The sequence below is a fragment of the Cygnus atratus genome, chromosome 1 (assembly GCF_013377495.2).
Source record: "Cygnus atratus isolate AKBS03 ecotype Queensland, Australia chromosome 1, CAtr_DNAZoo_HiC_assembly, whole genome shotgun sequence".
Taxonomy (NCBI): domain Eukaryota; kingdom Metazoa; phylum Chordata; class Aves; order Anseriformes; family Anatidae; genus Cygnus; species Cygnus atratus.
In genome coordinates, this window is record NC_066362.1 from 15,204,836 (window position 1) to 15,218,647 (window position 13,812).

General features: G+C 39.8%; 1 protein-coding gene across 4 annotated transcripts in view; it reads left to right on the forward strand.

Moving 5' to 3' along the window:
- Window positions 1-13,812, forward strand: part of DUS4L (dihydrouridine synthase 4 like) — a 41,166-nt gene that overhangs the window by 16,877 nt on the left and 10,477 nt on the right. For all 4 annotated transcript variants that reach the window (XM_035549486.2, XM_035549485.1, XM_035549483.2 and 1 more), the window contains 4 exons: window positions 3,246-3,346; window positions 4,989-5,139; window positions 10,293-10,428; window positions 13,115-13,226. In XM_035549486.2, the coding sequence (XP_035405379.1) occupies window positions 3,246-3,346; window positions 4,989-5,139; window positions 10,293-10,428; window positions 13,115-13,226 (500 nt within the window). The remainder of the gene's footprint in view (window positions 1-3,245; window positions 3,347-4,988; window positions 5,140-10,292; window positions 10,429-13,114; window positions 13,227-13,812) is intronic.

The window sequence follows — 13,812 nt, forward strand, 5'->3', positions numbered from 1 at the left end:
AAACGTTCAGCTTTGCTGCAGTGTGAGCTAGTTGGGATCTAAGCGTGCTGTTTGGGCCACCAGTGTCAGGAGTTTCAGGAAACCGAAGCCTTTCTGAAGGAGCTTAACGTTTTTTTTACACACTGTTAATTTTTCTGACCACCCCTGTGCACTTCCTTTCCGTAAGGGGGAAGTCTTCCTGTCGATTTTGGAGCAGCCAGCCTGCGGGACGTTTTCTGCCTCCCCTTGCTATGAACTAGGAAATGAGATGACACAGCGGCCTTCTCAAGAGCTGTTTATCAAGTCTCCAGCGTTTTGGTGTGCAGTAGGCATTGTGGGTGCAGAACTGATAAGGCACATCTGATATTTAAGCTAACCATATATATGACGTGTAAGAAAGGCTTGTAAGAAATTTGTGGTCATTTGTTCAAAAATAAACGCAGGCTTCAGCTTGATGCAGAAGGTTCAGGACTACTGTAAGAAAAGCCTCCATAAAAGTATATAAACAGAACAAAATAATAATACTTCTGGAACACAATATAAACATTAAGAAAAGTCATTCGTTCGTGCAAATGCCCTTGGTAAGGGAAAGAAATAAACAGAATGTGTTAGTTACTCCCATTATATGCAGAGGCCTGGCTTGTAGTGTTGCCTTAAGATTGTTTCTTCTAAGTAGCTGTTCAAATTTGGTAATGCTCTTTTTATTTCTTCTGAAGAAATACAGCTAGCTTCTCAACATGATGCTAAAGAAACAGTTGTGATTTCTTTGCAGAATATTAGTAACTAAAAAAAAATGTTCAGAAAATTTGCCGCTGTCTCAGTGTTGTATAAAACTGATAAATGTTTTTTCTGCATCTTTAGATATATTCAGAATGAAGAATGCATACTGTAATATGTTAAGGAAAAAGAACTAAAACAAAAAATTGCAGTGTGCAGAGTTAGAATTTGACAACTTAAACTCATGGGAGAATCTTGAAAATGGTTGAATCCTCTGCAGCCAGTATCACAACTTAAGCATTTCAACAGCATTTTCAGCATTACAACATAGATTGTTGAGTTTCCGTGTTTTCTTCTGTATTCTAATCAGAAGTGCAACCGTATGTAAGAAGGGAAAAGCATTGTGGGAGTTGTAATCAGATTATTAATAATAATGGCTTATGTGAGGCAACTAGCTGCAAGAGTTTCTTCAGGCTGTTGACACATTAAGAGGACTGAAACAGGTTTCACTTATGACTTAAATAGGACCTCAATTGAGTCTTTGAAGCTGAAAAGCAAATTCAGCTACCAAAAATTGTTTAAACTTTAAAAACAGTGCTTTTAGTAACATACAATGGATTCATTTTATGTTTGATTTGTGGCATTCAGTTATTATTTCAAACAATAGTTTCTGAAATAATTAAATAGTTTTATCCTTTGTGATGTGGTCAATTATCTTGTTAACAAAACTGCCACAGGAATCTTGTAGGGTTAAAGATTAGGTGTAGCTGTTGTGAGAGTATTGGAGGGCAGCAGTTCTGCTTTACGCATCTTGGCAACCTGAGAGCTGGTTCTGTCACAGGGCAAAGCATGCGCAGCTAGAGAAACGTGAAACTGCTGTTCTTCAAAGTTTCGGTTTCCTCATCAGTCTAGAAACAGGTTGTTTGCATCTCTTGTGCCTGTGCGGTTTTTTGGGTAATGAACTCCTCTTCAAATTTGCTAAAAAGATTTTAAGTTCCTGGGGAACGAGTAGATCGACAATATAAGAATGCAAGTACCCAAAAAGACAGAATTGGACTGCCAGGTGATTGCAACATCTATAGTGGTGGCCAGTATTGTAATTTGGAAGGATTATATTTATGTGGCTTCTGTCACCAAAAGGCAATACAGCATTAATAAATGTTAATGTTACTTGTAGAGGGAAAAATAAGCATGAGAATATAATGTAGGTATCCTTTGCAGTAAAGAGAGAGAATTTTTAGCCTTGATATAACTTAGCAGTACAGTTGGTCTAAGATGTTTACATCAGAGAATCACTTCTTAAGTGGAGATTAGTACAAGACATGAAGAATCACATATTTAAAGGGTTAACAAGTAGGTTTCATTTGAGTTGTAACTTGGCTTAATTAAAGTAAGCTTTTTGGTTGATACAGGCTGTGGCTGTCTGCTATAAAGAATTGAGATTATACCAAAAGGTCTGAATGGAATTATTGTGCATACAGTGCTAAAATAATAACTCTTTATTCTTTCTGGTGCAGAACATTGTTGGAGGTGATGCTACTATCTAAGTTAAGTTCATAGTAGATTGGAAACTACTTAGAGGACAAATTCTAATGTTCTCTGCAAAATGTAAATAGTCCTAACAAAATTTGGAGACGTTACCTGATTAATTAGATGCTGACTAGCATGCCTGCATTACATCCCTTATAGCAAAAGTAGGTATTTATTTATGCAGTAGCACTGATTCTAACCTGCAGCAAAGAGAGCTGTCTGGCCTGTTGTTTTCTCTTCTGGGTTTAAATTCATTTGAGCATCCCAGATGTTCTTCATTTGTGCTGTAAGCGTGAATTCTTACAGATCTCTCCATGTAGTAATATTAAAGAGATGGTTGTTTAAAAGAAAAATGAGTGGTCGTTACCGCTTTTGCAGCTCTTCCTGTCTGAAGCTATTTCGTTAGCCAGCAAGTTGATGCTCTTGACAGAGGGTCTTGATAAAATATAAACGTGAGACTTGTCCTTTTATTGTCACTTGTATGTTAGAATGTAGTAAGTCCTACTTTATAATTATGCAGACTCATCAATGTAAAAGATGACCCTTCTGAAGAAAGATGGTAGAGACAATCTTAATTCATGAAGGGTTGGTTTCATGGGTGTTTTGGTTTGGTTTTTGTTTTTAACTTGGCAACAAGGAGTATAGTTGGGTAGAAAAATGACAGATTTTACAGTCTTCACCCCATCCCTGAATTTATCGTGGTCAGGAACAAACACGAAGTAATGCTAAAATAAAGTCTAAAATAAAACACATCTGGAGAGTACCTGCTACCATATGAGATGTTTTTGTGTTGAACCAACTGTCTTTGCCTGTATTGAGAATGAGATGGGGAAAAAAAAAAACTAGCAAGTTGAATTGTTGAAAATTATATATACCTAATCTAAATTATATTGCAGTTAAAACAGCTGTTTAGAGACCTTACTTAAGTCTCATATCAATAACAAGGCTTTCTTCTGTGAGGTTATTATGCTTTTCTTCTAGTGTTTAATTATTTTGAATAACACAATGCTATTTTACAGATGGCAGAAGATTTTTATGATTCCTCTATGGAGCAAAATAGCCATTTTTTGGAACAAGATGTTCCTTACAATAATAGTTTTACTGATCATCTTGTTTCTTGGTAAGTGTTAAATAACTTTCTAATAAATTGAAAAAATAAGCTGGTATATGGAATTCATGGCAGTAGATAATTTGCACAGATTCAAGCCTAATGTATTTCTTTAAAAGTTCTACAACAGAATGGAAGAGGAGAGGACACATATAGATTTTGTGCTGGGAATCCAAATACAGTAGTAATATGGGAGTGAATGAAGAGGAAGAAGGGAGTTTGGCCTCGGCTGCTGCTTGGTTTCACTTTCTTACGCAGAAGGCTTGATTCCTGTACGTGGCAGAGCTGCTCAACCTGCAGTAGATGGCACTCTTTCTCTCAGCTGCTGTTGAAATAATGCGCCAGAATATGTCAAAGCCCTGGGCTATTTGAGTACTTCTACTCAGCACAGATATTAAACAGCTGTTGGCTATGCTTGTGTTAAAGCCTGAGGTCTCTAAAGGAGGAGTAAAGCTTAAGTGAAACTGGAGCTTGACTGATGACTGTCTGCCTGAATTCACGTAATGTCTGTCCTGATTGGTTTGTGTGGTATCTCCTTTATTTCAGAGGTGGAAATAGTTCTCCCACATGGATAGTAGGGGATTGTTTCCAGTGCCTTACAAGGAAAATGCCGTTTAATTCCAAGCTGCTGCTGAGAGAAACATAAAAATGTACTGCATATATAACAAAGTCAGGCTAAATTGCAATTCTATACTCCTAATAATGAACAAAGTAGTGGAAATGCAAATAAACTTTTTATATCTGTTAGAAGATCTTTAGTATCCCTAGAAGTAGATATTCCAGTAAATGGCTTGAGATTGAAAACTGGTGGATTTCTTTTACTCTCTTTGAAATCCAATTGGAAACTTTAACCAAAGCTTTCTTTGGTGATGGTCATTTATGTTAGAGGGGAGAGAGATTTGAGACGAAGTAGAGCAGCAATGAGATAATAGATTACTGCAGGTCTAGATTCTTCACAGAGCATGGGGATATGGTATTTTGTTTGGTCTTAGCCTTCACTGCATTGTTCAAAGTTTCACTTCAAATCTGTGTTACTATAGGCTTTCTATATTGATGGATGTTATAGAAATATTTTTTTTGTGATGTGGTTTAAGCATAAAAGTAGATACTACTACTGTGCTCATCTAACAAATTCCATGTGAGGTAAATGCTTCAAAAGGCATCTCTTCTTTTTTCCTTCCCTTTCCATTTTCTTATTGTTTGTCCACTGGCTGGGTTTTAATTCACATTGTCAGCAGTGACTTTTTGACACTGTTGGGTCTCCGGTAGCATTTGTAGAATGTGTTGGTTTGGCCAGGTTCCTGGTGGATGAGTGCGAATGTTGGAAATAACTGTTCAAGCGTGTTTTGGGTAATAGTTTGGCATGTCCCTGGAAATGTGTTATTGCTTCAGTGATTTATCAAGACCTGTCTTTAAAATGGATGGGTAACATAGAATCATTTAGGTTGGAAAAAATCTCTAGGATCATCTAGTCCAACCGTTAATGTAGCACTGCCAAGTCACTAACCATGTCACTCACATGACTGATGTTACTGTTTGCACTCTGCCTGTACGCTGAGCAAAAAGTGCAAATACCTCTTTCTAGTTCTATGTCTGGTTAATCATGTGTGCATACTCACAGATATGATTAAGAACAATCTTTTTTTGTTTACAGATGCTGTTAGAGAAGTTAGAAAGTACTCGGCCATTCAGGTGACTGAAAAGGTTGCAAATGTCAATACCAATGCCATTGATCATATTCATATGAAACTCTTCCGATCACAAAGAAACCTCTATATCTCAGGTTTTTCCTTATTTCTGTGGCTGTAAGTATAACGCTTTTTGAATTTCTATGTAGCAGATTTCTTACAGGAGCTATTGCACAAAGTAATGCAACTAGAAAAAAAGATCAGAAGGCTGATTTCAAGAGATTAAAAAAATTAAATGCCAGCAGATTGGCTGTGAGGTAAACAAGATCAGGGGAAATAATCACTTACAAATGTTTGAATATTGGAAGGATATGCGAGCAACACATGGAAAGCAACATTTTTGGAATGTTTGAGAAAACATTTTGCAGGAGAAGCTTCTTCAGGGAGTACTAATTTTTTTCATTACATATATGTCCTGTTTTGTTTTTTTTTTTTTTGAACAAGGAAAACGAATTAAAAAGGTCAAAAACTAAAGCACTGTTAATGCCAGCTTGCAACATATTAAGATTATTTTATCGCATCCTGATGTGTTAAGAAGCAAAACTGGAGTCTGACTTTAACCATTTCATCTAAAGCTTAAAGTTCCATATTCTAAGGGAAGTTTCAGATATTATTTCACATCGAGCACTTAGTGGCAGCTGGCCTGCTGTGATAGTGTGGTATCCCTTTCAAGATGTTTGAATACAGCCAGTAACACAGGGTAACAGAGAGGACAAGTTTGAACTGCTCAGTAGCAGCCAAGACTATCTGCAAATCTTTCCAGTAGCCATGGCAACCTGCAAATCTTCACAGCTGGACAAGGAGCACATGAACTAATTGGACAGATAACGTGAATGAATAGGAACGGGAATGGTGGTCAGAAGATTTACTACATTTGATGGTGATGCTGACCCTCTTCTGCAGTTCTTTGAGTTGCTTGACATCCTCTGGATATGCAAGAGGAACACAGAATAAGAAAATGCCTGGAATTACAGAGACTTGTGATGAACTTGTTCTCCTTGGACTAATGTGTGGCTATCTTAGTTAATCATTACAAGGAGGAGCTTAGGAGGGACGCTGTACATAAAGAAGCTTCAAGGAAAAGTTCATACAAAACTTGAGCAGGAAAAATGGAGGAAAAAAAAAAACAGTCATCTGTAGCCTTGTGCAAAGGTGATAGGAATGTATCATGTTCTTCATCTTCCTGCAGAAAGGTTAAGTAAATGTGCACAAATGTGTGTTTTGATCTCTGCTCCAAGTGAGGAGTAGCTGGATTGTGTCCTGGACTAGAGTTAGAAGCTGGTCCCCCAGGACCGTATTCCCACTATCAGGGAAGAAAACTTGTCAGGTGCCCATAATAGATATAATTGTGGAGAAAACTTGTGCACTTACAGAGGTCTGCCGAAGGTCTTTTGGGGGCTACTGGCCTTTCACAAAGATTGAGAACTAAATACTCCTACTATAATGGCTAGAGCATGACTTTTCTTAGTAGAGTAGTTTTGCTTATCTGTTAAACAGATACAATGTTTATCAGAAGACAGAAGGGGAGGGACGTATTTCTTAGGTTTCCTTGTCATATCCTACTACCGCCACCCAACCAAGTTAAGGCTATTTGTACCTGTGAATAGGCACTTGGATGTTCCTGGTTCATTCCTTGGGTCGCTTTTGGTTCATTTTAGCACAGTGGCTGAGTGGAGAATCCCAAAAAAGGGGTAGATGGAAATTCCCAAGATGGGGGAGGCTGGAGGCTTGTTACTTCTGGTAATACAACAAACTCCTCCTCCATCTGTGGTCCAGCAATTGCAGACCACTGGGAACAGATGAGGAAAATGACCTCCAGTCAGGGGAGGTAACAGGGCCAGCTGAGTCTCCATCTGTCAAGTATCTGCACAGAGAAGAGGAGGGTCATAGCTGCTACCCAAGACTGTCCTCCAGGTAGGACAGAGATGCCCATCCACTAACGTGACTTGATGTCTCTGAAGTGGAGAGACTGCCAAGGTCTGCTCGGCCCACTGTTAACCAGTGCTGCTCATCCACTTGGGCATCTTTGGGTATGAAAAGGGACTACAAAGCTCTGGGAGCAAGGGGGACAGGAGGACACAAGTGGAGTTCATTTCAGTTTTAGTGAGGGGGGAAAAAGGCTCAAGCGGAGCGGATGCATCCATCGGGTTAGTGTGTGGGTGATTTTAGTGTATGGGCTTTGGCTTCTGCGATCATGGGACCTTAGAGGAAGAGGGTCTCTGATGAAGTGGGGCAAGAGTGTGAAACTGCAAATGGCTTTAAACTAGGTATGTCAGGGGAGCAACGTGCTCTCAAGAGAAGTGACGGCTTGGGGAAAAGCTGGGAAGTGTCAGAAAGTCAACACAGTGAGGAAGGCTCTCATACATCCCTTGTGAAAGCAGAACAACTGGAGGCCGATCTTCAGTGTTTGAACACAAATGTGTAAAGCACGGGAAACAAAAAGAGGCTTTAGAAGCTTGTGCACAGTTGCAGAGTGTCCTGTGTTTGCCTGGGACAGAGTTAACTTTCGTCATAGTAGCTGTTATGGTGCTGTCTTTTGGATTTAGGAGAAAAATAACGTTGATAACACAGCAATGTTGTTGTAGAAAAGTCCTTACACTAAATCAAGGACTTCTCTGCTTCTCGTGCAGCCCTGCCAGCAAGGAGGCTGTGGGTGCAAAGCTGAAAATGTGGAAAGGAAACATGGGCCAACTGCTAGTCAGGCAGGGGACTGAATGACAAAGGATACAGAAAAGACTGAGGCATTGGGTATCTCATTACCAGCCTCACGTTGCCTTGCTTTTTGCTCATAACATCTGCTCTCTGGCCTCCCAGTTCTAGGAGGGTCAGCGAGAAATGTAACGTTACCCGCAGCAGGTACAGCTGGAGAGGACTTAAGCAAAGTGGACATACACAAATCTGTAGGATCCTAGAGTGAACACATGCAGAAGGATGTGCAGTATCCTAGAACAAATCCACGCAACAGCCAGGGTTACTGTGAAGCTGTGCTCTGTCGTCTTTGAAGGATCCTGGTGATCAGGGGAGGTTTCTGATGACTGCAAAAAGGCACGTGTCTCACCTGTCTTCAAGGAGGAGAGAACACAGACTAAGCGGCCTCACCTCGGTCCTTGGAAAGGTTGTGGAGCAAATCTTCCTTAACCTTTATGACCCTGGAAATGGCCTTATGGTGACTAGGAAAAACCATCACGTTTACTGAGCAGACGTGCCTGATCATTCCTGTTGCCTTCTGTGATGAAATGGCTGGCTGTGTGGATAAAGGGCAGAGCAGTGGCTGTTGTGTGCCTTTAGCAAGGCCTGTGACAATCTGTTTTGGTATCTTGATAGCCTAACTGGAGAGAAATGGTCTGGGGAGATGGGGAAAAAAAAAAGAGGGTGGAAAATTCACTGGGTCTCCAGGCTCAAAGGATGGTGATTAGTGATGTACGTTCCAGTTGTTGTCCCTCTGGGATTGGTACTGGACCCAATACTGTTTAATGACCTCATTAACAACTTGTATGATGAGTTAGTGTGCTCTTAGCAAGCTTGCAGACTGTTAAAGTCCAAATCAGAGTGGCTGATGTCTTGGAGGGCAGCGCTGCTGTTCAGTTGGAGCTAGACAGGCTGGAGAAATGTGCTGGCAGAAGTCTCGTGAAGTTCAGCAAAGGCAGATGGCAAGTCCTGCATCTGATAGAATGACCCCATAGAGCGTACAGGCTGGGGACTAACTGGCAGGGTAAAAAGCAGCCTCACCAAAAAGGACCTGGGGGTCCTCGTGGACAGCCAATCGTTTATTGGGCTGTAATAGCAAGGGTGTAGCCAGCAGGCCAAGAGAAATGATTATTTCCCCCCGTCTGGTGCCTGTGGGACTGCAGCTGCAGGACCACGTAGGGTTTTGACTCCCCGTTGTAAAACAGACATCGACATACTGCAGTACTGCAGAGAGGCACCAAGAATGTTGGGCACTGAACCGTGTGACATACAAGCTGGTACTGAAGGTGCTCAGCTTCAGCCTAAGAAGTGAAGTGGAGGGGAAGACTATTGCTTTCTCCAGCTGTCTAGTTGGAAGGAGTCGAGAAGGTGGAGTGAACGTTCCTCAGTGGATCCACACTGGAATATCAGGACACAACAGGCACAAACTGAAACCTGGGAAGTTGTGATTAAAAGCAGTTTTCTACTGTCAAGAGTGGTCGAGCACTAGAAGAAGGACCCCGAAGGTCTGTGGAATGTCTGGCATTGGAGATGGGGGGAACTCAGCCGAACAAGGCCCTAAGCAGTCTGCTCTGCCCGCTCTGCTTTCAGCCAGACTTCAGACAGGATGACCCCTTGAAGTCCTTTCCAACCTACGCAATACTGTGACTCTGTTTTAGTAATGATGTTTTATTGTCTTCTGGCTGCTGTATCTTGGATAAACAGTGACATAGAGTAACTTTTTTATTAAGAACAGTCAGAAGATGAGCTTTCAGTGAAAAAGCAGGTGGAAGGCTCACCTTGGGAGCTTCAAGGTCTGTTAATACACTTTCAGTTATGAAAAAACAAAGTGGATTTTCAAATATATATATTTTTTGAAGAGCAGCTGTATAGTTATACAACAGGAATGAATTTAATTCAGTGTTGCTTTGGCTTTTCCTTGATTCAGTAACATACCATTTTGAAAGACTCCAAGATGAATAAATAATGGAAGTAGTGATGCAAAGAAGCAATCGCTAGTTCAAGTCAAGGAAGGTATTTGCAAAGCTTAGGTTTGAGGTGCCGGATGAGTGCTGACGTTCGTGTATGTTCTGATTTATACTGTACTGACAGAGTACTTTGAGAGTTAATAGGAGGGTTAATGAAATATTGCTAATTTTATTCTGGTAAGGCCTTTTATAAGGGGGCGGTATTTTTTTGTTGTCGTTGTTTTTAATCATCCTCGTTACTATAACCTATTGCTTGTGTGTTGTATTCAGAGATCCATCATATTTAAAACAGAAAGTTATGTAAGAGTATTTTGGCCTTTACGCAAAGAGGTGTCTAACCCCCTAATGGCTGTGGATTTGGGGAGGAGGGGCGGGTTCCCTTTTCAAGTAAAAAACAGATTTTTGTTGGATGAAAATACGTTTTCAGTCTCTTACTCTGCTATTACTTGTCATCATGGAGTCTGGATGTTTCCCTTGAGGTGCTTTGTGTCTTCATTTTCACATCTAATGTTGAAAGACAGATAAAAGGGGTTGGTTTTGTGTGTTGTTGTTTTTGTTTTTTGTTTTTAATTTGTGCTGTGAATTACTGTGCTGTTCACTGTGTTTCTTCACCAGTGTATTGAGACGTACTATTACCCTTCTTACTCAGTTGGCAAAAAGCATGGCATCTCATGCGGCTCTGGAAACGCAAGTAAACGACGCTACTGAAGCAGCCAAAAAATACGTGGCTGAGAATGAAAGGCTGCAGGAGGTATCTTTTTACCATTTTTCATTTTCTTATGCAGAAAGTAGTTAGTACAAAACAATCTGGAGATAAATTCAGTAGCAAACTTTGTTCTTTTTCTGATGGAAAAAAGAAGAGTAATTTTCTCACCGTACGTAATTCAGAATACTGAATACAAATTTCAGGAGCATTTTATTAACAAAGGAAACTAAAGCAGTACAAGTACATGGAGGAAGTTCTGTCTTTCTGGGACAAATTTTGTCAAATACTAATAAATTCTTAAAATATCTGTTTGAATTTAATCTTAGTAAAGTAGAAGGACACTCTAATTTTATTCTTCTTACACTAAACAGCTGGTTGTTTAGGTCAGGGCTACAGCGGTCCACTATGGAGAAGCCTACAATACAGCTGTGCTGATGCTGGCTGTCTCTTCTAAGCAGGACTTGCTCTGGTCTTGAGATGTCTTTTTCTAACTTGTAAAATTGGTCTTTTGTATTTGTTGTATTTTGTACTCTTGTATGTATTTTTATGGTGGATCAGCCTACTCCCTAGAACCTTCCTTTCTCAGTAAGGCACTGCTGTAATATTAATGAGGGTAGTACCAAACATTTCTTACCTAAAAGAACCACCATCAGTGGACCAAAACCATGTTATTTTTGGAGAAGAGCGGATAAAATTAAGCTATTATGCAGGAAGGGAAATAACAAAGGTCTGGATGGATGAAATCTTTTCTTGTTGGTGGTTACTTTGACTTCTGTTGGAAGAGAATGAACCAGAAGCCAAGCTGCAGGTATCCAGCATATGAAGGCTTTTGCAGCACTCTTCAATACGGTGCATTGTCAAAATAAAACTCACTGTAGGTGTGTGCAGGTTTCTGTCCAGTCTGTCTGGAGCAGTGTCCATGGTTACCTGCACCATTTTTTTGCTTGTTTTTTTTTTTTTTTTTTGTAGTAAGTTTCCAGACAAAGGGAACAAACTCTGGGCAAAAAGTACTAGAGGGGCTTTTAAAAAAATAAATAAATAAATGCAGATATTTGAAAGGTATGATGAAATGAGGATCACTAAGGTGTGTGTTACCTATTTCCCAGGTATGAAATGATCCCAAAATCTTGAGAGTCTGGTATTTTGACAAAATAGTCCAGACTCCCACCCATAGCCTTGGAGCTTGTCTCTTTGCTGCATCCTGCTACGCTTTTTCCTCTCTGTCCTGCTGGGATTTGGCCAAAAGTCCTCCTTTTGTTCGGCATTCACCCTTAAGCGTGTTTCCCAAGCAACACATTCTCTTAGCTGCTTGTAAGTGATAGCCAGCAACTGGAAGCTGCGTTCCTGTCTGTTTCTATTTGTATTTTTGATTTTATGATTTGCAAAAGCAATGGTAACCACAGTTACAATCAGCATGCTGTAGCCAGGTCTCCTTTGTGCTGAAAATGCAAAATGTTCAGAATCTTTGTTTTATAACCTCATAGAGATACTATGGCTTAGGTTCCTCTGAGGCTTGGCCCCCTGCATTTGTGTTCATAATACAAATGTGATTCATTCTGCTGTCAGAGAGGTAAAAGCAATAGCACACAGGGCACTCTGGCTGTAAGTATAAATCCTGTAAGTTTACTCCAGTGTTTTGCACTGTCTCCTGTTCAAAGGTTCTACAGTGCACTGGACGTAAGACAAAAGTTTATAGAAATAACTGTATTAATAGAAAGAGCTGAGAAAGTAAAGGCAATGTGAGGCCCCTCTAGCTTTATTTCATAACAAATTGGCTATAGTTTTGTTACCAGTAGTGAAATAGAATCTCTGCTCTATGGTTACAGTGCATCTGGAAACTTTTCTTCAGCTCCCTTCTTTGGACTGTTTAACAGTTTTTATAAACTGTTCTTTTTCTTCCTGAAGTAATCTCTCCCCTCTGTTCCTCCTCGTTCCTAGTAAGCTCCCATACCGTGAGTTCACCTAACAGCTGTTCTTCTCAGTTCTTTTCTTTTTCCCCTGAAGTATTTAGCACTATTTTTGCCTTTGTCACAACAGAGACACTGCTTGGTTGGCTCCTAGAAGTTATATGAGGAAAGGGTCTAATTATGGAGTCTAATCCTTAACGTATGATACTTTAAGACAATTGCTACTGATGACTTAATGATAAGAGCATGCATAAGTATAGCAGTGCCAACATTTTCAGGGTATGGGGAGTATACTGCTCTTGTGTCCAGTGCTTACAGGGCTACTCTTGAATCCTTTCTTAGTTTTTACTTGAATTTCAGTGGAAATCTATTCAGGATATTGAGGTATTCTGAAGATTAAAGAGGTAGCTATGAACCTAAAATGAGGGATTTGTGACATCTAAATCAGGATAACTTAATTATTAGAAAAAGTTGCATATAAACATCACACAAAGTCCCAGTATATGTCTTTTTGAAAAGCCTTTTATAACCTAAACAGAAGTTGTGGGCTTGATACAGAGATGCCAGGTCCTGTTATGTGGAAGGTAATGCCACATATACACATACATACACAACAGGACTTGATATCAACTTATAAAATTGAGCAATTTATTATTATTATTTTAATTTTTATCCCTGGAACGACTGAGTATCTGTCTGTGTTGTATTGGCATTTTATAAAACTTGTCACCTTGCAAAGTCAAGGCTGATATTCTCTGGTAGTTTGGCATTAATATTCAACTAATTTAACCAGAACTAATTGTAGCATCTATGGTTTTTAATAGGCCTTGAATGAACGAGGAAGCAGTGGAAATAAAGAGTCAGCAAAAGTAATTAATGAGAAATTGAAGAAGGAAATTGAACACTTGAAATCAGAGTTACAGAAGACATCAAATGGTAAATATTGGTTAGGACTTGTTTGTAATTATGAAAAAGATTGTTTCAACACTGGAAGTCAAAATTTTATTCTAAATGTAGCATTAACTACAGTTCACGGGAACTCTTGGTTTGGGGTTTCTTGACATTGGACTAGGAACAGGAACAATGTCGTCACCGTGCCTGGTTTTTAGCAAATGTTTTTGTTACAAAAATGTGTATGGTGTAATTTGAACACCCTTAGGTAATGGTAGTCATTAACAAATCAAACTGACACGTTTAAGTGGTGTTGAGTTGATTCGTTCAGTGGTGACATTTGGAGGATATGGAATCAGTTGCAGGTTGCTGTAGGCATCAGACTGATCTCCTGTGTTATGTATAGCAGCCAGTATCAATGTATAAAATGGGGACGTATGTGGTTAAGTCTGTGTCCAAAGGCTGCTTGCATTTGGACAACGCTCTCAGACACGTGGTCTGACTTTTTTGGGTGGTCCTTTGGGGACCCAGGAGTTGGACTTGATCCTTGTGGGTCCCTTCCAACTAGTGATATTCTGTGATTTTCAGTTTGGTTTTTTTTAGTATGAAGTGTTAGGTCAGGTAGCAGGTA